Genomic DNA, 26309 nt, shown 5'->3' with positions numbered 1-26309 from the left:
GGATCTGCTTATAAAAAAGAGGATTGCGAGCATGAAGTTCTGGGGCCATGGGCTTGGTTAATGGAAATAAGATATACGACTGCTTAAAACAACATAGATGAAATCTGATAACCTGGTAATATTTCTTTGGGCAGTAGGATACATTGCATCTCCTAGAGCAACTTTTTTACTCTGGCCTCACTTCCATTATTGGGGATCAACATTGTCCTGTATATTCTCCTGTATGACTAACAGCCCATAACTATGAAGTGACTCAAACGATTGTAAAGGGAAACTCATAAAGAAGGGTGGAAAGTGGCCCTGTTTGCCCATGGGAGTGGTAGACTCCGGCGGACTGGTGTGGTCTGAAAAGTGAGGTCAGTGTGTGAGACTCATAGGTATCCGCTTCCGGCTGTGTACGGAATCGAGGGCATGAACTGGGTTACGAGGCCTAGGTGGGCCCTTCCACCCGAAGGTGGTCACACCTAACGCATTGAACAGATGGTTCGGCCGGGCATGAGCATTATGCAACGCAGGAGTGACCTAGTGGTCATGAATGAGGCTTGGGAAGGGTCCGTTGAGGAGGGTTCGATACCTAAGGGAACTGACGGGGCCATGCAACCCTCTCCTGGCATAACAAAGCTCTGAAACCCAAGCTTGAAGGACAATATTTGGAGAGAAAGGCCTCAGGTTTCAAAGCTGACCGACACACACAGAGAGAGAGAGAGAGAAAGAGACAGATGGGGGAGGGGCTAAAGAGGTAGAGAAATTGAACAAGAGAGAGGAGACAGGGAGGAGTGCAGCTGTCAGGACTTCTCCAAATGAGTGTGCCCATTCCTGATCGGGGCCATAAAACAGGCCACAGGCTTGCAAGCGCTGGGGTGTGCTGCGGTAACAGCTACATCATACAGTGAGCATAGTATCACATTTGATATCGGAATTCAACCATGGAACAAAAAAATGTGAGATTCTAACAGGGTGAACTGGCAACACACTAAGAGGGAACACTAATGTATGGAAGCATGTGTACAGTACTGACTTTGTAAAGTATATGTCTGGGAACGTATGTGCTTGGATACAAGTGATTTATCACAAAATCACGATAACCACAAACAGTGCAGCCATTTGCTCAAGTAGGGTGCCCATTCCCCCCCCCCCATTTCCACAGAGGTATTTTAGTGCTAATGCTACTTGTCTCCTAAAGCCTCTTTGTTATGGCTATACTGACCAGTTTAGCCTATGTGACTAGTTTTGTGTTTGGTTTAAGAGTGGCTAATCAAGACTTTGAGCCCCATTGTTGATGCAACTCTTGAGTGATGTAGCAAACATGACATGACACACTTGACAGGGATTCCGAATTAGAGGACGTGTATCCATTAGTCTCGTACAGTTCTATACAACCTTGGACTGACCCAAAGAGGGGCATATCCGACACACAGATACATAAAGCACACAGACCTATGCACATCCGTGCACACACCAACATCGACAACCCACGCAGGCACGCACACTACCCAGTCAGTGTGTTCTCCAGGTCCAGTGTTCAGCCATGGCAGCTCCACCAGTCAGTGTGTTCTCCAGGTCCAGTGTTCAGCCATGGCAGCTCCACCAGTCAGTGTGTTCTCCAGGTCCAGTGTTCAGCCATGGCAGCTCCACCAGTCAGTGTGTTCTCCAGGTCCAGTGTTCAGCCATGGCAGCTCCACCAGTCAGTGTGTTCTCCAGGCCCAGTGTTCAGCCATGGCAGCTCCACCAGTCAGTGTGTTCTCCAGGCCCAGTGTTCAGCCATGGCAGCTCCACCAGTCAGTGTGTTCTCCAGGTCCAGTGTTCAGCCATGGCAGCTCCACCAGTCAGTGTGTTCTCCAGGCCCAGTGTTCAGCCATGGCAGCTCCACCAGTCAGTGTGTTCTCCAGGTCCAGTGTTCAGCCATGGCAGCTCCACCAGTCAGTGTGTTCTCCAGGTCCAGTGTTCAGCCATGGCAGCTCCACCAGTCAGTGTGTTCTCCAGGTCCAGTGTTCAGCCATGGCAGCTCCACCAGTCAGTGTGTTCTCCAGGCCCAGTGTTCAGCCATGGCAGCTCCACCAGTCAGTGTGTTCTCCAGGTCCAGTGTTCAGCCATGGCAGATCCACCAGTCAGTGTGTTCTCCAGGCCCTGGGTGGGGTGGAAGATTTAGCACAGAAGAGATCTCGGGCCGCTTTCAAGCCTTCTAAAACTTCACCCTCTCTTTGAGAATTGTTCTAAACACGGAAAGGGGGGGGGACGCACTCCAATTACTCTCGAGCACAACATGAGAAGATCTCCAATTCCCAGCAGCACCGCCGACAGGACCTCTGTTCATTGAGGAGAGAATTCCTCCATATTTTACAAGCAAACTTATAGGCATCTGCTGAGCCACAGGAGAATAGGAGCTGACATTTCAAAATGAGCCATCCGCGTGTTTTATGCTTTATGAACGGCGGTGTCTGAAACTTCTCCTCTCTACCTCCATTTATCACGCTAACCAGCCGGGTTGACAGAGTGAAGGTCGTCGGTCATCGCTGTATCACCTCCGTGCATCCATCACTCCTGCTCCGGCACACTGGGCTCACATAGTGAGCGCTTCCTCCTCCATCCTCCGCTCTGCTCCCTCGCTTCCTCTCCTGGAGAACAGCAGCAGTCTCTTTTCCACCTTTACGTCCCTCCAACAACATTCAAGACTCCCTGCTGACCTCTTCCCCCTCTACTTTTAAAGGGGTTTAGGATTGGGTGGAGGGGTCCTCCCCGAGCCGCCTTCTGTTCTTTTCTCAATCTTGCAGAAGGCGGCATGCAGGGCTCTGGCTATGTGCTGACCGACATCTCCCTTTCCAACCAGGCCACTAGGCCCTGTCAGAGCCCCACAGCCCCAACCCCAACAGAGCCCCAACCACGCCAGAGCCCCCGGCCCCGCCAGAGCCCCCGGCCCCGCCAGAGCCCCCGGCCCCGCCAGAGCCCCCGGCCCCGCCAGAGCCCCTGTGACTAGCTGGGGTATACTTCACTACAACCCTCTGGATGGAGGCTTCTTTGGACCAATCAGATCAGCTCTGGAAAAAGATTTGAAGTGAAAAGATTGTTTATTTAATTTCACCTTTATTTAACCAGGTAGGCCAGTTGAGAACAAGTTCTCATTTACAACTGCAACCTGACCAAGATAAAGCAAAGCAGTGCGACACAGAGTTACACATGGGAAAATAACACAATAGAAAAAATATATATACAGTGTGTGCAAATGTAGTAAGATTAGGGAGGTAAGGCAATAAATAAGCCATAGTGGCAAAATAATTACAATTTAGCAGTAACACTGGAGTGATAGATGTGCAAGTAGAGATACAAGGGGTGCAAAAGAGCTAAACAAATAACAATATGGAGATGAGGTAGTTGGATGGGCTATTTACAGATGGGCTGTGTACAGGTGCAGTGGTTGGTAAGCTGCTCTGACAGCTGATGCTTAAAGTTAGAGAGGGAGATATAAGACTCCACCTTCAGTGAATTCTGCAATTCGTTCCAGTCATTGGCAGCAGAGAACTGGAAGGAAAGGCGGCCAAATGAGGTGTTGGCCTTGGGGATGACCAGTGAAATATACCTGCTGGAGCGCTACAGGTGGGTGTTGCTATGGTGACCAGTGAGCTGAGATAAGGCGTGGCTTTACCTAGCAAAGACTTCTAGATGACCTGGAGCCAGTGAGTTTGGCGACAAATATGTAGCGAGGGCCAGCCAACGAGAGCATACAGGTCGCAGTGGTGGGTAGTATATGGGGCTTTGGTGACAAAACGGATGGCACTGTGATGGACTGCATCCAATTTGCTGAGTAGAGTGTTGGAGGCTATTTTGTAAATTACATCGCCAAAGTCAAGGATCGGTAGAATAGTCCGTTTTACGAGGGTATGTTTGGCAGCATGAGTGAAGGAGGCTTTGCTGCAAAATAGGAAGCCAATTCTAGATTTAATTTTGGATTGGAGATGCTTAATGTGAGTCTGGAAGGAGAGTTTACAGTCTAACCAGACACCTAGGTATTTGTAGTTGTCCGCATATTCTAAGTCAGAACCGTCCAGAGTAGTGATGCTAGGCGGGCGGGTAGCGATCGGTTGAAGAGCATGCATTCAGTTTTACTAGCATTTAAGAGCAGTTGGAGGCCACGGAAAAAGTGTTGTATGGCGTTGAAGCTGATTTGGAGGTTTGTTAACACAGTGTCCAAAGAAGGGCCATATGTATACAGAATGGTGTCATCTGCGTTGAGGTGGATCAGAGAATCACCAGCAGCAAGAGTGATCAATACAGAGAAAAGAGTCGGCCTGAGAATTGAACCCTGTGGCACCCCCATAGAGACTGCCAGAGGTCCGGACAACAGGCCCTCCGATTTGACACACTGAACTCTACCTGAGAAGTAGTTGGTGAACCAGGCGAGGCAGTCATTTGAGAAACTAAGGCTATTGAGTCTGCCGATAAGAATGCGGTGATTGATAGAGTCGAAAGCTTTGGCCAGATCGACGAAGACGGCTGCACAGTACTGTCTTTTATCGATGGCTATTATGATATCGTTTAGTACCTTGAGTGTGGCTGAGGTGCACCCATGACCAGCTCGGAAACTAGATTGGAGAAGGTACAGTTGGATTCGAAATGGTCAGTGATCTGTTTGTTAACTACCGTAAATTCTGGACTATAAGCCGCAACTTTTTTCCCAGGCTTTGAACCTCGCGGCGTAAACAACGACGCGGCTAATATATGGATTTTTCCCGCTTTCAAATGTTTTTTTTTCTCCCAAAAAACACATTCTGTGACGTGCTCAGTTTTTTGGCGGCATGAAGCTTTCATTAGACCAATGAAATTGCCGAACGGGTTACGGTCAAACAACTTTTTTGTTTACTGTTTAGATTAAATCGAGCGCTCTCAAACGGTAGTCATTTTGTCACCCTCATCATGGCAAAGACACGGAGAAATGCATATGATGCAGCTTTCAAGTTGAAGGCGATTGATCTGGCTGTTGTAAAGGGAAATAGAGCTGCTGCACGGGAGCTTGGTCTTAATGAGTTGATGATAAGACGTTGGAAACAGCAGCGTGAGGAATTGACTCAGTGCAAAAAGACAACTAAAGCTTACTGCACATTTTTTTTTTTTTACAAGCCGTGTTTCGTTAAAGCCTGTTTAAAGTTAATTTGTTTCAATGTACCGGTAGGCAGCTGTGGCTTATAGACATGTGCGGCTTATGTTCAAAATAATATATATTTTTTAAATTCAGTGGGTGCGGCTTATATTCAGGTGCGCTTAATAGTCCGGAAATTACGGTAACCTCTCAAAAGACTTTAGAAAGGCATGGCAGGTTGGGTCTAGAGTGTCTCCCCCTTTGACGAGGGGGATGACCGCGGCAGCTTTCCAATCTTTAGGGATCTCAGACGATACGAAAGAGGTTGAACAGGCTAGTAATAGGGGTTGCAACAATTGCGGCGGATAATTTTTGAAAGAGAGGGTCCAGATTGTCTATCCCAGCTGATTTGTAGGGGTCCAGATTTTGCAGCTCTTTCAGAACATCAGCTATCAGGAAGTGGGTGAAGGAGAAGCCGGGGGGGCTTGGGCAAGTTGCTGCGGGGGGTGCAGAGCTGTTGGCCGGGGTATGGGTAGCCTGGTGGAAAGCATGGCCAGCCGTAGAAAAAATGCTTTTTGAAATTTTCGATTATCGTAGATTTATCGGTGGTGACAGTGTTTCCTAGCCTCAGTGCAGTGGGCAGTTGGGAGGAGGTGCTCTTATTCTCCATGGACTTTACAGTGTCCCAGAACTTTTTGGAATTGGTGCTACAGGATGCAAATTTCTGTTTGAAAAAGCTAGCCTTTGCTTTCCTAACTGACTGTGTATATTGGTTCCTGACTTCCCTGAAAAGTTGCATATCGCGGGGGCTATTCGATGCTAACGCAGTACGCCACAGGATGTTTTTGTGCTGGTCAAGGGCAGTCAGGTCTGGAGTGAACCAAGGGTTATATCTGTTCTTAGTTCTATATTTTTTTGAATGGGGCATGCTTTGTGATGTTTTAAAGCTAATTTACAGCAATTCTACACATTTTGCCATGACTTATGCCGTGTTCTTATGCAATCTGAGTGACTCGAACAATATAACGAAATCAATGTCGGCCCCCATTACTGTCTAGTTTTTTTTTGGGGGGGGGGGGGGGTGATTGTTAGTTCTCAAACATGACCTTATTAACAAATATATAGCTCCATTATGTTTTCTACATACAGTACCAGTCAAAGGTTGGACACCTACTCATTCAAGGATTTTTCTTTATACAAGAGTGTGCAAAGCTGTCATCAAGGCAAAAGGTGTCTACTTTGAAGAATCTCAAATATATTTTGATTTGTTTAACACTTTAGTTACTACATGATTCCATATGTGTTATTTCAAAGTGTTGATGTCTTCACTATTATTCTACAACGTAGAAAATAGTAAAAATAAAGAGAAACCCTGGAATGAGTAGGTGTGTCCAAACTTTTGACTGGTACTATACTTTCTATCTGGTTTCATTCATGGAAGTCTACACAAAACTTTTTTTTCTCCAGCATTTATTGGAGTGACGGCAACGATTTAACGATCAACTAATGAGCTAACAGTAATCAACAGCCCTATCTGATTGTGGGACACCAGGACACACACCGAGCTTGGTCTTAAGCAGGATTACACTGTCAGGCATTGGTGGTGGTGACGTACCTTTGGTACAAAGAGCGTGTTTGACATTCTTAGCGGGCTCCAGGTTACAAACCAGACCAGATTGGTATTTTTGTTTCACACACAGGGATGGATTATGATTATAATTGAGGTTGAGAGGGAGCATTGCGATTTGGATTGTGCTGAGTGACAGCACTACTAACATAACAGTAACTCAAAACATAGGAAAATCCATTGCAACAGTTCAATAAAACAGCTTTTTAAAAGGGGCAATCTGGCATTCAAAAAACAACAAAGCTGGAGAAATGTAACCACTCTTCACTGGAGAAATGTAACCACTCTTCACTGGAGAAATGTAACCACTCTTAAATTCATAGACTGACCTACATCATTCATTTACAATTCCAAACATGGACGTACCAATCCCAGATTGTCCCTTTAAGGATCTTGTGGGACGGTATACAGTCCACAATGTAAGCCTACAGGTTGCTAAAATATAGAGCATTCCCTGTTCAATGAAAGTGATATTGGAGATTATTATTAATAACATGACGCCAGTCTGCCATACTCACGTCAAGTGTGTCTTCGTTGATCACCAGCATGCCCATGTTCTTGGTCAGAAGTTTGCAGGAGTGTCCTGGAGAGGGTCAAGTGAAACAAGAGATGAGCTGCAATGTCAGTTTGTGCAAATATCAAAAACATACTGAAGTACTGTGGAAAAGATTTTTCACGCTGTCATACATTATATTGGTAACACTTCATTTGGATAGTCCGTAGAGCATCTACAGATGGACTATATACATTACTATCAGTAACATTTCAACTAACCCTAGCCCTCACACTAACCCTAGCCCTCACACTAACCCTCACACTAACCCTAGCCCTCACACTAACCCTAGCCCTCACACTAACCCTAGCCCTCACACTAACCCTAGCCATAACCTAAGCAAGCAGTTGCTTATCAACAAATAGTATGACAATCTGTAGAGCATCTATAGAAGGACTAGCTGGACAATCCAAATAAAGTGGCCGTTATATAATTAATTATACATCATGATTATATTTTCAAAATAAACTAATACTAAATACTGAATAAATGACAAATAATAGGTAATATGTACTCCCTCCTGAAATTGAGCTCTGTTTGCTTTCCCTTTGTTATTAGCTAAAGTCACAATAGGGTGAAAAGACAAATTATTGGAACTTCATTAGGTGCACAGCGACAGTCTTGAGTCCATCAGTGGTAAAAACCATGAGTAATACTCGAGGTTACATGTCTGTCTCCTGGGTTAAGGGGGCAGTTACACCATTGTTTGTTCAACATGGTTCCCCAGGGAGAGGCCATTTTGGCTCCGGTCAGGGTCACTAGAAAGGTGAGAGATAGTGGCTCTCAGGGGGATATAGTTGTGCACCCCCCAAAAATGAGCCTACCTAAATCCTCAGGCTAATTCCTGAGCAATATCAGAGTGGACCATCTGTGAAGTGACCACACAAGCATTGTGGGCTTGGTCGAGCTTGGAATTGACTCCCGTTTCACATCTGCATGTATAAGTGTGTGTTTGGGTGTGAATGTGTAAGAGAACCACACACACACACACGGGGGGGTATGTATGAGGAGTGTGCAGGTTTCACCTCCAGAGGCTCAAATCAACAACAAACAGGGTGGAGGTCTGGACCTGGCGGATTGTTTTCTTAAATGTTAACGCACAAAAATCTGCCAACACGTGTAAAATATCTCCCGCCTCTATACCCCCCCTGTCAACCCCTGCAAAAGCCCCTAGCTTAATTTGTTTATCTTAAAGGATCAGTTGACTCTGACCAAACTGCCCTTTTTATTCACCAGAAAAAGTAAATTCCTTGTTTTTTGGGGCCTGGCGGAACTAAACAACAGTGCTCTCCAAGGAGTTGGGGAATGCGAACGGCGCGACACCGTGTCACACGGTAACACCAGAGGTTTGTTAGTTGTTTGGGGGGGTAAGTAATTAAAGCTGCACAATGTGGTCATAGTGGGTTCTCAAAATGGCTGCCGGGGCAGTGGGTATTAGGAGGGAAGGTGGGGGTGGCACTCCGCTAAATCACTGGGCATGGTGAGGGTAGTGGGTTGTTAGGGTAGGCCAGTGTTTGCGTTGGCAGTTTGGAAGGCGTTTGCCCTTTCATGTCTGCCTTCCAAGAGGGGACGAAGCCCCCCTCAGCCAAGACTAACATGGTGCTGTTTGCCTGGCCGTCCTCGCTCCAGTGATGTGCTGGGAGACTGAATACACTCTGAACACACTACACCAGCGGGCAGTGTGCTTTCATGGAGTCGTAGTCCAAGTGGTCCTGCCTAAAGCATCAAGCGCAGCTTTAGAATCAGGTCATTTAATGTGAAATCATTGCTGATTCTGCCAGGGCAGAGACGTTCATAAGGTTTCAGAATGGTTGTTGTCACGATGTGTCATTTCCAGTGGACTGGATTACAGCTGTGACAGTTCTCTGCGCTCTCAGCCTCTAGAGCAGCAGAGGTCAACGCCAAACAGGCTCAACCATGTTTTCAGCTCCTGATGAATTTTAAAACGGGTAAACATAGTTTTACAAGCTCGTCCCAGGGGTGGCATGAGGCCATTTTCACGGCATGGGCCACCACAGGCAGGGAGACGCTGGGAAAAGAGAACACGGAGAACGGGACAGTCTTGTTCGCCAGCCCGCCTTTAGCCACGAAAGGTGTGCCACAAACCTAGGCAGCAGTTTTACTTTTTTTTTTTCAGGAGGAGGAGGATGAGGAAAGCGGTAAAAAACAAAGTAAATATTCAGAGGCGTTTTACAGAGCGACTCAGTCAAGCGGCGGACCTGTAAAAATACTTCCCCTGAGCTTCTAGCGCTCGCAGGCCCCCGCACAGCTGGCCAGTGGGGCACAAAGGGCTGATTCAGCCCCAAGGAAGGTAGGTGGCCACAAACGGACACCTTTTATTATCTATTTTCCCGGACGCTCCTGTAATCGGGTTTGCTGTTTCGAGGCCTGCACGTTTTTAGCAATTTTACTACTACGGCCACAGCTGAGGGCTAAGCAACGCTCTTTGTGGGGGAACATGGGGAGGGAGGGTGCACATGCCCAACGTCAGCAATGGTAATGTTGAAACCCCTGTGAATACCAGGTACGTATGTGAGATGTTTTGCGTGTGTGTGTATGCATTCTTTTGTTTGTATGAGTGTGCGCACGCAATGTTATTCCTGTCAACATCAATGTGGTGTAGCAATACATCATGTGCATTTAGAAACATGTTGTGCCAACTTTTATAGAGAAAATCTTCTTGTCAATAGACCGTTTTGCCCCCATGGCCACTCCGCTGACTGAGCTTGGCCCCATGGCCACTCCGCTGACTGAGCTTGGCCCCATGGCCACTCCGCTGACTGAGCTTGGCCCCATGGCCACTCCGCTGACTGAGCTTGGCCCCATGGCCACTCCGCTGACTGAGCTTGGCCCCATGGTCACAGTGCTGACTGAGCTTTGCCCCATGGTCACAGTGCTGACTGAGCTTTGCCCCATGGTCACAGTGCTGACTGAGCTTTGCCCCATGGTCACAGTGCTGACTGAGCTTTGCCCCATGGTCACAGTGCTGACTGAGCTTTGCCCCATGGTCACAGTGCTGACTGAGCTTTGCCCCATGGTCACAGTGCTGACTGAGCTTTGCCCCATGGTCACAGTGCTGACTGAGCTTTGCCCCATGGTCACAGTGCTGACTGAGCTTTGCCCCATGGTCACAGTGCTGACTGAGCTTTGCCCCATGGTCACAGTGCTGACTGAGATTTGCCCCATGGTCACAGTGCTGACTGAGCTATGCCCCATGGTCACAGTGCTGACTGAGCTTTGCCCCATGGTCACAGTGCTGACTGAGCTTTCCTCAGTAGAGATTTTATTTCACAATGTTAGGGAATGATATCGTTTTAATGTTTTTTTATGTTTCTGGTTCACTTTACTGTTTGTGTAGTCTTACCGATGTTGATGGCAGTTTCCTGCTTGTCCCCGGTCAGGATCCAGATCTTGATGTCAGCCTTCATCAGTGTCTCAATGGTCTCAGGCACCTTGTCCTGGAGCTTGTCCTCAATGGCTGTGGCCCCTAAGAGCTGCAGGTTCTAGAGAGGGAGAGAAACAGAGAATTGCTGTGGCCCCCAAGAACTGCAGGTTCTAGAGAGGGAGAGAAACATTAAAGAATGTCTGTGGCCCCCAAGAGCTGCAGGTTCTAGAGAGGGAGAGAAGCATGAGGGAATGGCTGTGGCCCCTAAGAACTGCATGTTCTAGAGAGGGAGAGAAGCATGAGGGAATGGCTGTGGCCCCTAAGAACTGCATGTTCTAGAGAGGGAGAGAAGCATGAGGGAATGGCTGTGGCCCCTAAGAACTGCATGTTCTAGAGAGGGAGAGAAGCATGAGGGAACAAGGAAGAGATAATGTAACAAGAGAAGGGGCTTTACAACGTCAAGTGTCAGACAAATTAAGGGCCGGACTGTGTCACTCATTCACTTCCTGTTTTTCGCTCAAGTCAGCTGCTCGTTTTCCCACCCCTCCAAAACTGGGCCATGGATTGGGGGATTTGGGGGTTAGGGTGGGGAATAGAGGGGAGAATGAGACTTAGGGGCCAGTTGTAGTCGCAGCACAGTGGTTAATGTGTTTTCTTTTACAGGAAGCCAGGCGGGTCTTTGGGACGGGGCCTGGGGGGACCTGGAGGGGCCCGATGCTTTGACAGGGCCCCGGAGAGGAGAGAGGAGAGGCAGCTGCAAAGGGGAGGCCAGAGTTTGGCCGAGGGTGCAACGGTCAATCCTCCCCAAAGAGCTGTGACCTAGGCCGGGCTGCAGTATATCTTTAGCCCACTACCCATATGAAACCACGCACGGGGGGAGGGATGTGTGTGTTAATTAATGTTGCGACTTCCCAGTTACATTGTCTCAACATTGATAATGTTACAGTGTTTGCTGGGAAGACACGACATGAGATCATCATTTGTGCATTAAATGACAACATGTTAAGTGAATCATGGACATTGTTAATCGTTTACGTAGGTTAAATGTAATCTCATGCAAGTCAAACGCAAATAGGCAATATGGCAACATGTTGACCTTCAAGAACAGATTAAAAAGTCACAGGGTTCATGGTCGAACAGTTGTTTAATTCAAGTCAACAGGGACTGCAGTACACAGGTCACTAAAAGGGGAGTCAATGAGCTTTCGGATCAGGAAGTTTTGCTTATTAATTGTGGTCATGGTCCAAGGTATTGGCCTCTGACCCTTTTGCCTAGGATTTCAATGTGTCTGCGTCACATTTGCTGTTCTCTTCATTGATCACCTGACTCAGTAATATGGGTGACTCTCCCTCTTTACTGTTCAGAAAACATATACACAAAGCATCTCAGAGTAGGAGTTCTGATCTCATTATGATCTACAAGGCAAAACTGATCCTAGATCAGAGACGCTGGATACATACAGCCCCAGATAAACGATAGGCCTTGGTTCAAATACTATTTGAAAAGTCCCAAAAGCGCAAAACCCGACCCTCTGGCAGGCTAGAACAAACGCTGAAAGTATTTGAATGGTTTCAAACAGGAGGCCTATCTGAACCCAAGACTGCAACTAGGTTTCAGTCAAGACGACTGCTGAACATAAACCAGAACATGGACTAAATAAACTAACAGTCATAAGGTGTGTATTTCATTGAAGCCCTAGTAGTGGCTGTTCCAGAGTAGCTTGTCAAGAGAGTTCTGCAAAGAGAAGTGATGTGGTGGTGGGCTTTCCTTTTGGTTTGCTTTAAAAGGACATGGTGAGGTCACAGGTCCTAAACATCAGCACCACGTATACGTCTCAATGATCTCTCCTTCCTCATGAAGTATGCACTTGTTCACTTCCCTTCACTGATTTGAAAGGGATGACTGGTATAAGAAATGTGGTGGAAACTGCCAATTGCCCATGCCTCCACTAATCCCATGCTTTTAGGAAGTGAGAAAGTGCACACTTCAGGAGAAAGGACAGATTATTGGGACAAGGCCCTTCTCTCAGAGATACTGTAAATCTAGCCTCATTCAGACTGCCATCTAGTGGTCTTCTCATCCCTGCACCCCTCTTTCTCAGAACTTTTGTGTTTACACTGTGATTGAGTCCATTTGTTCTGGGTAGCGCTGAAGGTCTGGCAGGAGTGGAGCCCTTGATCAACGAGCCTGTGTTTGACTAGTATTTCAACACCACGTTTCACACAGAGGAACTGACTGTTGCTTTGCCGTACTGGGCCGACCCAACCTGCCCCATACATTCATTAAGCCCCATAGTATATCGTGCATCCAACCATCAAAACCCATTCGGATTACATTTCCGCGCACCATATGGCACCATATATTCCCAATATAAAGTACTACTATTTGGTCAAACGTAGTGCAATATATAGGGAATAGGGTGCCATTTCGATTGCAACACGTATGCTTTCAGCACCGGCCCGACAATCAAGTTGCTCAATTCAGGTCTGAATTCAGGTCAACTGATTTAAGTTCAGCGAACCACTGGAAAGAAGTTTAAAATGGATGCCTTGTGCGATGTTGGTGTCCTTATGGTGAACCTAGCAGGCAGGTAAGTCAATAACTAAGTCATAATCTTGTTTGTAGAGCTGATTGCTCAGCACCGGAATGTCTTGTCTGATATGAGTTCACATAAGGTTCTGGGTGTGGGTTGGGGAAGGTGGGTTAGTGGTATTTGTAGAGTTAGAGTTAGTGGTATTTGTAGTGGTAGAGTTAGTGGTATTTGTAGTGGTATTTGTAGTGGTAGAGTTAGTGGTAGAGTTAGTGGTAGAGTTAGTGGTAGAGTTAGTGGTAGAGTTAGTGGTAGAGTTAGTGGTAGAGTTAGTGGTAGAGTTATTTGTAGAGGTAGAGGTATTTGTAGAGGTATTTGTAGTGATAGTGGTAGTGGTATTTGTAGTGGTATTTGTAGTGGTAGTGGTATTTGTAGTGGTAGTGGTATTTGTAGAGGTAGTGGTATTTGTAGAGGTAGTGGTATTTGTAGAGGTAGTGGTATTTGTAGAGTTAGTGGTATTTGTAGAGTTAGTGGTAGAGGTATTTGTAGAGTTAGTGGTAGAGGTATTTGTAGTGGTATTTGTCGAGTTAGTGGTATTTGTCGAGGTAGTGGTATTTGTAGAGGTAGTGGTATTTGTAGAGGTAGTGGTATTTGTAGAGGTAGTGGTATTTGTAGAGGTAGTGGTATTTGTAGAGTTAGTGGTAGTGGTATTTGTAGAGTTAGTGGTATTTGTAGAGTTAGTGGTAGTGGTATTTGTAGAGGTAGTGGTAGAGGTATTTGTAGGGGTAGTGGTAAAGGTATTTGTAAAGGTAGTGGTAGAGGTAGTGGTATTTGTAGAGGTAGAGGTACTTGTAGAGGTAGTGGTACTTGTAGAGGTAGTGGTACTTGTAGAGGTAGTGGTAGAGGTATTTGTAGAGGTAGTGGTATTTGTAGAGGTAGTGGTAGAGGTATTTGTAGAGGTAGTGGTATTTGTAGTGGTAGAGGTAGAGGTAGTGTTATTTGTAGAGTTAGTGGTAGAGGTAGTGGTATTTGTAGTGATAGAGGTATTTGTAGTGATAGAGGTAGTGGTATTTGTAGTGGTAGTGATAGAGGTAGTGGTATTTGTAGTGGTAGTGGTATTTGAAGTGGTATGTGTAGTGGTATTTGTAGAGGTAGTGGTAGTGGTAGTGGTATTTGTAGAGTTAGTGGTAGAGGTAGTGGTATTTGTAGAGGTAGTGGTAGAGGTATTTGTCAAGCTAGTGGTAGAGGTATTTGTAGAGGTAGTGGTATTTGTAGAGGTAGTGGTATTTGTAGAGGTAGTGGTATTTGTAGAGGTAGTGGTTGTGGTATTTGTAGAGTTAGTGGTAGAGTTATTTGTAGTGGTATTTGTAGAGGTAGTGGTAGAGTTATTTGTAGTGGTATTTGTAGAGGTAGTGGTATTTGTAGAGGTAGTGGTATTTGTAGAGGTAGTGGTATTTGTAGAGGTAGTGGTATTTGTAGAGGGAGTGGTATTTGTAGAGTTAGAGGTAGAGGTGGTGGTATTTGTAAAGTTAGTGGTAGAGGTAGTGGTATTTGTAGAGGTAGAGGTATTTGTAGAGGTAGTGGTAGAGGTAGTGGTAGAGGTATTTGTAGAGGTAGTGGTAGAGGTAGTGGTAGAGGTATTTGTAGAGGTAGTGGTAGAGGTATTTGTAGAGGTAGTGGTATTTGTAGAGGTAGTGGTATTTGTAGTGGTATTTGTAGAGGTAGTGGTATTTGTAGAGGGAGTGGTATTTGTAGAGGGAGTGGTATTTGTAGAGGGAGTGGTATTTGTAGAGGGAGTGGTATTTGTAGAGGGAGTGGTATTTGTAGAGGGAGTGGTATTTGTAGAGGGAGTGGTATTTGTAGAGTTAGTGGTAGTGGTATTTGTAGAGTTAGTGGTAGAGGTATTTGTAGAGTTAGTGGTAGAGGTAAAGGTAGTGCTATTTGTAGAGTTTGTGGTAGAGGTAGTAACTTCAAACAGAGAAGAAATATGTCCTATGTTTACTGGTGGTGTACAGGACCATTGAGGGGACAGGGGAAGATGGTGATTGGTGGATAGGGGTTAGTTGGGGAGTGCTGTGATGTGTATGCAAGCATGTGTGTGTGTGTGTGTCTGTGCATGCGCAAGTGTTCATATGCACGTGTATGTGTGAGTGTAACTGACCTTCTCAATGAGCTCATAGCTCTCTTCCAGTTTGAGGGCTCGGTTCTGCAGGGCGGTGGCGGCACGGTGGAACACCTCCAACCATTGCTGATAGGATGACTCACTAATCTCAGTCACAGCAAAGCACAGAGTACGCAGCCCTGAGACACAATGGACATACGTCACCTGACGTAAACCCAGAAGGCCTACATAACACCCGTTGTGTCATTATTAGGTTAACTTATGGCGATTGACATTACTCTGCATTTCTATTTAGATATTTTATTTAAACTAAAAAAAACGGGATTATAAATTGCAGAAACTAGAAATATGCTGATTTTAGCACTGGGGATATGTTGATGTAATTCTGCCAACCTCTCACAAGGGGGTAGTATATTCATAGAGGTAAAGCAATGAAGGAAGAAAGGTTTCTGAAGGGTTTGAATAGGTCCTATGCGTGTTAGGTAGCTAGACAGGGGGAGCTGTTCCCTCACTCACCCTCTGTGGCAAACTGCTCCAGGTGTTTCAGAGTGATCTCTTTATACCTGGAGCTGTCGGCCAGACGATCGTAGACCACCGTGTCCTGTTGAAACAGCACATTCACACATACTGCCTGGACAGTCAACAAATAACTGCCATGTAAACAATCAACCATGTAAAATCACTGGCTACCAAACACCAGTGAGCTCCAAAATAATATTGGGGCAGTGATTTTTTTGTTGTTGTTTTGCCTCTGTACTCCAGCACTTTGGATCGGAAATGATACAATGACTGAGGTTAAAGTGCAGACGGTCCGTTTTAATTTGAGGGTGTTTTCATCCATATCAGGCGAACCGTTTAGAAATTACAGCACTTTTTGTACATAGTCCACCCATTTTAGGGGACAAAAAGTTTTGGGACAAATTCACATATACAGTACCAGTCAAAAATTTGGACACAAATACTCATTCAAGGGTTTCTCTTTATTGTTATTATTTTATACATTGTAGAATAATAGTGAAGACATCAAAACTACGAAATAAGACATGCGTAATCATGTAGTAACCAAAAAATATATTTACATTTGAGATTCTTCAAAGTAGCCACTCTTTGCCTTGATAAGAGCTTTGAACACTCTTGGCATTCTCTCAACCAGCTTCATGAGGTAGTCACCTGGAATGCTTTTCCAGTCTTGAAGGAGTTCCCACATACCCTGAGCATTTGTTGGCTGCTTTTCCTTCACTCTGCGGTCCAACTCATCCCAATTGGGTTGAGGTTGGAGATTGTGGAGGCCAGGTCACCTGATGCAGCACTCCATCACTCTCGTTCTTGGTAAAATAGCCCTTACACAGCCTGGAGGTGTGTTTTGGGTCGTTGTCCTGTTGAAAAACAAAATGATAGTCCCACTAAGTGCGAACCAGAGGGGATGGCGTATTGCTGCAGAATTCTGTAGTAGCCATGCTAGTTAACTTGTTATGGATAGGGGGCAGTATTTTCACGGCCGGATAAAAAACGTACCCGATTTAATCTGATTATTACTCCTGCCCAAAAACTAGAATATGCATATAATGATTAGCTTTGGATAGAAAACACTCCAAAGTTTCTAAAACTGTTTGAATGGTGTCTGTGAGTATAACAGAACTCATATGGCAGGCCAAAACCTGAGAAGATTCCTTACAGGAAGTGCCCTCTCTGACCATTTCTTGGCCTTCTACACTCTCTTTATTGAAAACTGAGGATCTCTGCTGTAACGTGACACTTCCTACGGCTCCCATCGGCTCTCAGAAAGCGGCAGAACATTGAATGATGACTTTGTAGGCCATGGCTGAAAAACAGCAGCGCATTTGGATAGTGGTCGATCTGAGAACAATGAGACTGGGGGCGCGTGCACGAGAAGACTCCATGTTTTTATTTTCAGTCTTTGAACGAAAACAACGACTCCCGGTCGGAATATTATCGCTTTTTGCGAGAAAAAAATTGCATAAAAATTTATTTTAAACAGCGTTTGACATGCTTCGAAGTACGGTAATGGAATATTTTGAAATTTTTTGTCACGAAACGCGTCGGGCGCGTCACCCTTCGGATAGTGTCTTGAACGCACAACAAAACGCCGCTATTTGGATATAACTATGGATTATTTGGAACCAAACCAACATTTGTTATTGAAGTAGAAGACCTGGGAGTGCATTCTGACGAAGAACAGCAAAGGTAATCCAATTTTTCTTATAGTAAATCTGAGTTTGGTGAGGGCCAAACTTGGTGGGTGTCAAAATAGCTAGCCCGTGATGGCGAGCTATCTACTCAGAATATTGCAAAATGTGCTTTCACCGAAAAGCTACTTTAAAATCGGACATAGCGATTGCATAAAGGAGTTCTGTATCTATAATTCTTAAAATAATTATGTTTTTTGTGAACGTTTATCGTGAGTAATTTAGTAAATTCACCGGAAGTTTGCGTAAAAAAAGCTGTTTTTTGATATAAATATGAACTTGATTGAACAAAACATGCATGTATTGTATAACATAATGTCCTAGGAGTGTCATCTGATGAAGATCATCAAAGGTTAGTGCTGCATTTAGCTGTGGTTTTGTTTTTTGTGACATTATATGCTAGCTTGAAAAATGGGTATCTGATTATTTCTGGCTGGGTACTCTGCTGACATAATCTAATGTTTTGCTTCCGCTGTAAAGCCTTTTTGAAATCGGACAGTGTGGTTAGATAAAGGAGAGTCTTGTCTTTAAAATGGTGTAAAATAGTCATATGTTTGAAAAATTGAAGTTTTCGGATTTTCGAGGACTTTGTATTTCGTGCCACGCCCATCATTGGATATTGGAGCAGGTGTTCCGCTAGCGGAACGTCTAGATGTAAGAGGTTTAAGTGTGCCTTGTATTCTTAATCAATCACTGATGGTGTCACCAGCAAAGCACCCCCACACATCACATCTCCTCCTCCATGCTTCACAGTGGGAACCACACATGCAAAGTTTGCCAACTCTGCATCTCAAAGACACAGCGGTTGGAACCCAAAATTTCAAATTTGGTCTTCTACTGGTCTAATGTCCATTGCTCGTGTTTCTAGGCCCAAGCAAGTCTCTTCTTATCCTTTAGTAGTGGTTTCTTTGCAGCAATTCGACCATGAAGGCCTGATTCACGCAGTCTCCTCTGAACAGTTGATGTGTCTGTTACTTGAACTCTGTGAAGCATTTATTTGGGCTGCAATCTGAGGAGCAGTTAATTATCGATTTCTGCGGCTGGTAATTCTAATGAACTCTGGGTCTTCCTTTCTTGTGGCGGTCCTCATGAGAACCATTTTCATCACAGCGCTTGATGGTTTTTGAGACTGCACTTGAAGAAACTTTCAAAGTTAGTATTTGGTCCCATGTTCATAGCATTCAATGATTACGTCAAGCTTGTATCTTTACAAACTTGTTGGATGCATTTTTCATTATTTTGTGCCCAATAGAAATGAATGGTAAATAATGTTGTGTGTTATTATGGAATAACTTTCGAAACACTTCTACAATAATGTGGATGCTACCATGATTACGGATAATCCTGAATGAATCGTTAATAATGATGAGTGAGAAAGTTAGACGCACAAATACCATACCCCCAAGACATGCTAACCTCTCACCATTACAATAACAGGGGAGGCTAGCATTTTTTTTGTTGGGGGGGGGTATGATTGTGCATCTGTAACTTTCCCATAGAGCCAAAACAACAACAAATGTGTCACTGTCAACACTTTTGGAGCTCACTGTCTATGAATACGTTCATGAATATATGAACTGTACTTCTATACCGAACACCCAATAGTTAGACAGCAATTAAACAACTGCAGTACTTTTTCTATAGAAATTTGAAAGGGAGAGGCATTTCATTTTTTGGTGTGTGTGTGCAAATTAATAATAAAAATAAAAGAGAACCAGTGTAATACATAATATGTCTAATAATGTGTGATTTTGATATGAGATCTTTGGTCTGTTACAGGAAGAATTTTTTATGTCGGAATAGAAGCAATAAGAGAAGCATTTGACAACAGCGCTGTGCTATGGTAATGATGGTCTGTCACATGTGTTGCCATGGAGAGGGAAAGAGAAAGTGAGTGCAAGAGCGTGAAAGAGAGCGGGCAAGAGAGAAAGAGGGAGAACTAGAGAGAAAGAGTGAGCGAGAAAGCGATAGAGAAAGCGAGAGGGCGAGAGAGAAAGTGAGAGCGAGAGACACTCACAGCTCCTTTGCAGTAGAGGCGGATCTTGCCAGATGGAGTACGCATGATGACTGACATCCTCTTCCTAGTACTGAGAGACAGAAAAGCATCACAATGTTAAAGCTGCAGTACGACGGAACATGATCATCTGTAACTAGCAGTCAGAACATGACACCTCCTGTAACTAGCAGAGTCAAAACATGATCACCTCCTGTAACAAGCAGAGTCAAAACATGATCACCTCCTGTAACAAGCAGAGTCAAAACATGATCACCTCCTGTAACAAGCAGAGTCAGAACATGTTCACCTCCTGTAACTAGCAGAGTCAGAACATGTTCACCTCCTGTAACTAGCAGAGTCAGAACATGAACGCCTCCTGTAACTAGCAGAGTCAGAACATGAACGCCTCCTGTAACTAGCAGAGTCAGAACATGAACGCCTCCTGTAACTAGCAGAGTCAAAACATGAACACCTCCTGTAACTAGCAGAGTCAAAACATGAACACCTCCTGTAACTAGCAGAGTCAGAACATGTTCACCTCCTGTAACTAGCAGAGACCGAACATTATCCCCTACTGTAACTAGCAGAGACCGAACATTATCCCCTACTGTAACTAGCAGAGACCGAACATTATCCCCTACTGTAACTAGCAGAGACCGAACATTATACCCTACTGTAACTAGCAGAGAGCGAACATTATCCCCTACTGTAACTAGCAGAGAGCGAACATTATCCCCTACTGTAACTAGCAGAGACCGAACATTATCCCCTACTGTAACTAGCAGAGACCGAACATTATCCCCTACTGTAACTAGCAGAGACCGAACATTATCCCCTACTGTAACTAGCAGAGACCGAACATTATCCCCTACTGTAACTAGCAGAGACAGAACATTTGTGAAAGAAAAATATATCACACCTTTATATTAAGCTAAATTCACCAAATTTATAACAAGTAAATCGAGAATATATGCCAGGGTGGTCACATAAAAATGTGTCTATTGTAAAATGTGTGGCAAGGTTGTTGCATAGCCAAAATGGTGTCATAATTACCACCGTCAGCCTCCTGTATTTTAGTGGCACCTCACCACCTGCATGCCACTTTGACCGAGGCACAGTACCGGACCATCTTTAAATATCTATAACACGTGTCAAACTCATGCAGGTTTTCACTCCTCCTTTGTACTTGATTGATCAAATAAGGTCACTGATTAGTAAGGAACCCCTCGTGTGGTTGTCGAGGTCTTAATTGAAAGGTAAAACCAAAAGCCAGCAGACACTCAGCCCTCTGTGGAATGAGTTTGACACCCCTGCTCTAAATGAAGACATCTGCAGTTCATTTAGAAGTAGAACCAACAGATTCAGAGGGAACTTTAAGAGTGGATGGAATGAAATGAAGCCGTACCTGGTGAACTCTAGAACATGGAGCAGTTCATACTTCTCCTCGGCTCCAAGCTGAGAACAAAACAACACACAGAGACAGTCAGTCAGTCATTGCACTTTAAGTCATTGACTCTAAACTAGCCTTCCTTTATCACGTTTCACTATGTAAGTAACCCAACGCTCCATTTTTGACCCTTGTCTAATCTTAATTGAACTAAATAGTCTCAGCCAGCCCGCCCCACTCGGATGTGGAGAGTAAGCAAATTTAATGAATTTCCTTATAATTGTCAAGACCAGGTACAATTGCTGATGATCACATGTGTGTCAAGGGGCTTTCGCAGGCCTAATAAAGTTTGAGGACCTAGACAAATATCTTGGAAATGTAGTAGTCTGGAGAAAAATTTGAAGAGGGCTTAGGCTTCTGTGCTGCTCTACCTCCTCCCTAAGTGCAATCATCAGGTTAGCCAATTACAGGAAACAAAGCGCCCTTAGGTTAGAGGGGGATGCGTTCACAGACGCAATCGCGTACCCGTAATCTAATTGAGTAATTTAGAAGCGTCGTTATTTTCCATGACAGGGCCTGTGCTCTAGCTACATCCTCCATGAAAGGACCTGGTTGCAAATAGTAGGATACTTATTTTTTCCCCCTCCAAATAAACTTTAGCCGAGTTGAACGTACCAATGCAATGGTCCCAGAAGTACAAACCCCACCCATCTGTCACTCCAGGCAGGCGCAGTCAAACAGTCAAAGCAGTGCTCTATGTATTGCATTCTGTGTATTATAGTGCATTGATTGTGTCATTTTTATGCTGATCTCAGAAATGTAATTTCCATGTATAACTGTATATAGCCTCATTACTGTTATTTTATTGTGTTACTTTTTACTTTAGTTTATTTGGTAAATATTTTCTTAACTACATTGTTGGTTAAGGGCTTGTAAGTAAACATTATACAGTAAGGACTACACCGGTTGTATTCGGCACATGTGACAAAATTTGATTTGATTTGTAAATGGAAAAAAGATTGCATCGTACTCGAAATAAAACAAATCCTACTTGAACCCAGGTCTGCTCCACCGTACATTGGTCCGATCCTCAAGGATTTCCCGTCTCTCACAAAGGATACATCCCAAATGGCATTCATTTCCCTTTATAGTGCCCTGTTTTTGACCAGGGCCCATAGGGGTACGGTCAAAAGCAGTGCACTATAAAGTGAATAAAGTGCCAAATGTTGAGATGAAGCCTCAAAACATTTAATCAGACAGAGGCCTCAAAGTGCTGAGTGATTGTCATAGCGACAAGCTCCTTGATATTTTACAGTGAGAGAGCACTCATCTGAGCTCTGAGGGACAAGAGAGGTGTTCTGTGTTTACACAAAAAGCACAGCGTCTGTCCCTGTGGTGGCTAAACAAAGGCTTTCATTCCCAGTGTATGGTGAAAAAAAATAAGCCTAATTATTGTGTTGTATACGGGATGCCGAGCTATTTCTTCATTGAAACATTTTGCAATGCTATTTCTACCAGGGATGGGCATTTGAAATGATTTCACTATTTGAATAATATACACTATATATAGACAAAAGTATGTGGACACCCCCTTCAAATTAGTGGATTTGGCTATTTCAGCCACACCCGTTGCGGACAGGTGTATAAAATTGAGCACACAGCCATGCAATCTCCATAGACAAACATTGGCAGTAGAATGGTCTTACTGAAGAGCTCAGTGACTTTTAACATGGCACCGTCATAGGATGTCACTTTTCCAACAAGTCAGTTCGGCACATTTCTGCCCTGCTAGAGCTGCCCCGGTCAACTTCAAGTGCTGTTATTGTACCGAGGAAACGTCTAGGAGCAACAATGGCTCAGCCGCGAAGCGGTAGGCCACAAAAGCTCACAGAACTGGACCGCCGAGTGCTGAAGCGTGTAGCGTGTAAAAATCGTCTGTCCTCTGTTGCAAAACTCACTACCGAGTTCCAAACTGCCTCTGGAAGCAACATCAGCACAAGAACTGTTCTTCGGGAGCTTCATGAAATGGGTCTCCATGGCCAAGCAGCCGCACACAAGCCTAAGATCACCAAGCGCAATGCCAAGCATCGGCTGGGGTGGTGTAAAGCTCACCGCCATTGGAGCAGTAGAAATGCGTTCTCTTAATCCATGTTTGGCGGGTGCCAGGAGAACGCTACCTTCCCAATGCATAGTGCCAACTGTAAAGTTTGGTGGAGGAGGAATAATGGTCTGCGGGTGTTTTCATGGTTCAGGCTAGGCCCCTTAGCATCAGTGAAGGGAAATCTTAAAGCTACATCATACAATGACATTCTAGATGATTCGGTGCTTCCAACTTTGTGGCAACAGATTGGGGAAGGGCCTTTCTTGTTTCAGCATGCCAAATCCCCCGTGCACAAAGCGAGGTCCATACAGAAATGGTTTGTCAAGATCGTTGTGGAAGAACTTGACTGGCCTATTTATCATACCATCTGCTAGGGCCAGTCTTGACTGCATCAAATCGTTGTAAAGAAGCTAGCAAGCTACAGTAGCCAGCTAGCTAGCTTAAGTAGCAAGTATAACCATTTTGCTGCACTCCCCACACTGGTCAACAACAAATCCATTTATATGAAACAACAGCCTACCTGTTGGTTGATCATTGTAGCCTATTCCTTCTCATTAAGCCAACTTAATTCCGTAACTTTAATTCCATTTCGCATTGATTAGAATCTCCCACTTTACATGGAGCGTTTGACTGTAGCGTCGCTTTGATTGGACAGTAACAACAAGGTAAACGTGTGAAACGTGTGTAGGCTACTGATGCTTTTTTTTTAAATTATTATAATAATTTTTTTAATGGTGCACACCGTCATGAAACTGTTGTTTTACTAAAATGTCAAATGTAATGGTCTATCCTTGTAGGCTATGTAGCAATGTCACATAGATCATTTTAGACAAAGCCTTTTCATTGTCAAAACAGGCCAAACAATCAGAGCACTTTATTACTAGAACGCTCTGCACACAATGACTGTAGCCTTTCAGTACTGGGCAATGTTTGGCAGGCGTACCTCAAAACGTTTGCACACAAGTGGTACTGTAGATGGTTGAGTTACCACCTTACAATGTATAGAGCTTTAAGAGCTACACAACAGCAGTGAAAGGCACAATAGCATTGTGTTCATTTTCATTAGACTTCATTTTGTTAATGCCATAGAAATAGAATCATCAGAATAAGAATTATATTTATATGTATTCTGCTGCATCTACTCACCGCTTGAATGATGACACTGTCTGGGGTTCTACCAGAGAACACAAAGCCCAGGTTCGCCGCTGCCCTCACAAGAGCCCCTTCGTCTGTATAACCAGAGGAGAGCCCAAGTTAGGGCTGGAGATGAGAGGTGCACCAGAACAGCAACACAAGTATCACAGAGACATGAGATGACCAAGACAGTTGGGGTCTAACTGAGCACTTGGAAGAATTTTGCTCTAGACCTCAAAAATGATCATACAGTTGTTTATAAACACAAAAATGAGCGTATCTTGTTGGACTGGTCAAGGTAGTGCCTAAATATTTTGGTCCGTTTTCTTCTGTTTGGTGCCTGTTGAACCGCTTCAAAACATCTAGCCTTGGTGCCTGTTGAACACGACCCTGCTCTCTACCACTACAAAGCATCTAGCCTTGGTGCCTGTTGAACACGACCCTGCTCTCTACCACTACAAAACATCTAGCCTTGGTGCCTGTTTAACACGACCCTGCTCTCTACCACTACAAAACATCTAGCCTTGGTGCCTGTTTAACACGACCCTGCTCTCTACCACTACAAAACATCTAGCCTTGGTGCCTGTTGAACACGACCCTGCTCTCTACCACTACAAAACATCTAGCCTTGGTGCCTGTTGAACACGACCCTGCTCTCTACCACTACAAAACATCTAGCCTTGGTGCCTGTTGAACACGACCCTGCTCTCTACCACTACAAAACATCTAGCCTTGGTGCCTGTTTAACACGACCCTGCTCTCTACCACTACAAAACATCTAGCCTTGGTGCCTGTTTAACACGACCCAGCTCTCTACCACCACAAAACATCTAGCCTTGGTGCCTGTTTAACACGACCCTGCTCTCTACCACTACAAAACATCTAGCCTTGGTGCCTGTTTAACACGACCCTGCTCTCTACCACTACAAAACATCTAGCCTTGTTGGCTCAAAGCATATAAAGTCAGATTGACCTTGTATAATATAATAGAGAATACTCAGGGTTAATGTGCATCCTTTTGTATTGTTCAGATGTCTGTTCCACTCCTGCACAACAAAATTGCTGTCTTTTGTATACTGGTCACATCCCAGTTTGTTTCACTCCCATCTTCAATAAGGTATTGATGTCATTAGTTGATATCAATGTGATGGTGTTGTCATATGTCCGCAGACGATACTGAGAGGTTTGAGGGGATTGGCAAACAATGAGACTTAGGAACACAGGAAATTGAGGCATGACAATATAAGTGATCGCCTAGAGACAGCCATTTATTCAATGTCAACTGGAGATCCTTTGCTTCTGTATTCTTATATTTGATTGGTAGACTGACTGACGGACGTTTGGTGACTGACCTGGCATTTCAAGCTATCATAAGGCTGTTAAAAGGCTATTAAGAGCGGTTGTAAAACTGTTACAGTGCAGTGCTGTGAGGTCAGGACTGGTGGGCCATACCTGGTGAGGCAGCCTGGTAGACGATCGTATCGTCGGTGCGCTCGGGGACGGCCGTGTGACAGATGGCCAACATGGTCATGAAGTCCAGGATGACAGGAGCTGTGGGCTGCAGAGGGACAGGGAGGGAGGGGAAGAGAGTGAAATAGGTGGGGAGGGAGAGTGAGGGGAAGAGGGAGAATGAGAAAGGGAAAGGAGCGAAAGAGGGAGAGAGTGAGGAGACATCATTAGAGAGCATGACCAATTACCACTGGAAAATGATGACAAGACACCTGCAAATAATAGCCTATATTGACTGACTGATGATCAAACTGAATAAGACGCTGGAAATCTCTTGCCTATATCTGTAATTTCTGTATGGGAATAACTCTACCCTTAAAGGACTTGTCGGTCCCAGGTGATGATCACAAGTATAAACATACACAAGACTGCTTAGTCATATCTTCTGTTCCTTCAAGAGCATATGTAGTAGCATACATTGAGTTCATGAGATGTTGCACAGTGCTGGGTTAGGGTGCCATTTGGTATGCAGCCAGGGTTAAGGCAGAGAGAGTGGTGGAGCTGGAGGGCTGGTTGATGCTACTGAGGCTCCGATCTGGGCTGAGATTGAATGAACACCAGCCCAGTGTCAGTGACCTCAGTTGGGCCAAGAACGACAACAAAACCCCAAAGCAACAGCACGGATCTACAGTAGGGTGTAGTTAGCCAACAGCACGGATCTACAGTAGGGTGTAGTTAGCCAACAGC

The 26309-nt window shown here is 44.7% G+C and overlaps 1 protein-coding gene across 4 annotated transcripts in view; it reads right to left on the bottom strand.

Moving 5' to 3' along the window:
* atp8a1 (ATPase phospholipid transporting 8A1) overlaps positions 1 to 26309 on the bottom strand; it is a 193810-nt gene that overhangs the window by 45717 nt on the left and 121784 nt on the right. For all 4 annotated transcript variants that reach the window (XM_029725480.1, XM_029725499.1, XM_029725489.1 and 1 more), the window contains 8 exons: positions 25566 to 25671; positions 24126 to 24208; positions 20897 to 20946; positions 19513 to 19582; positions 15805 to 15889; positions 15328 to 15467; positions 10616 to 10754; positions 7217 to 7281 (listed from right to left, as the gene is read on the bottom strand). In XM_029725480.1, coding sequence (XP_029581340.1) covers positions 7217 to 7281; positions 10616 to 10754; positions 15328 to 15467; positions 15805 to 15889; positions 19513 to 19582; positions 20897 to 20946; positions 24126 to 24208; positions 25566 to 25671 — 738 coding nt within the window. The remainder of the gene's footprint in view (positions 1 to 7216; positions 7282 to 10615; positions 10755 to 15327; positions 15468 to 15804; positions 15890 to 19512; positions 19583 to 20896; positions 20947 to 24125; positions 24209 to 25565; positions 25672 to 26309) is intronic.

Source organism: Salmo trutta, chromosome 3 (genome assembly GCF_901001165.1).
Source record: "Salmo trutta chromosome 3, fSalTru1.1, whole genome shotgun sequence".
Classification (NCBI taxonomy): Eukaryota; Metazoa; Chordata; class Actinopteri; order Salmoniformes; family Salmonidae; genus Salmo; species Salmo trutta.
The sequence above is the reverse complement of the archived record's forward strand: the minus strand, read 5'-3'. Positions and strand labels throughout refer to the sequence as shown.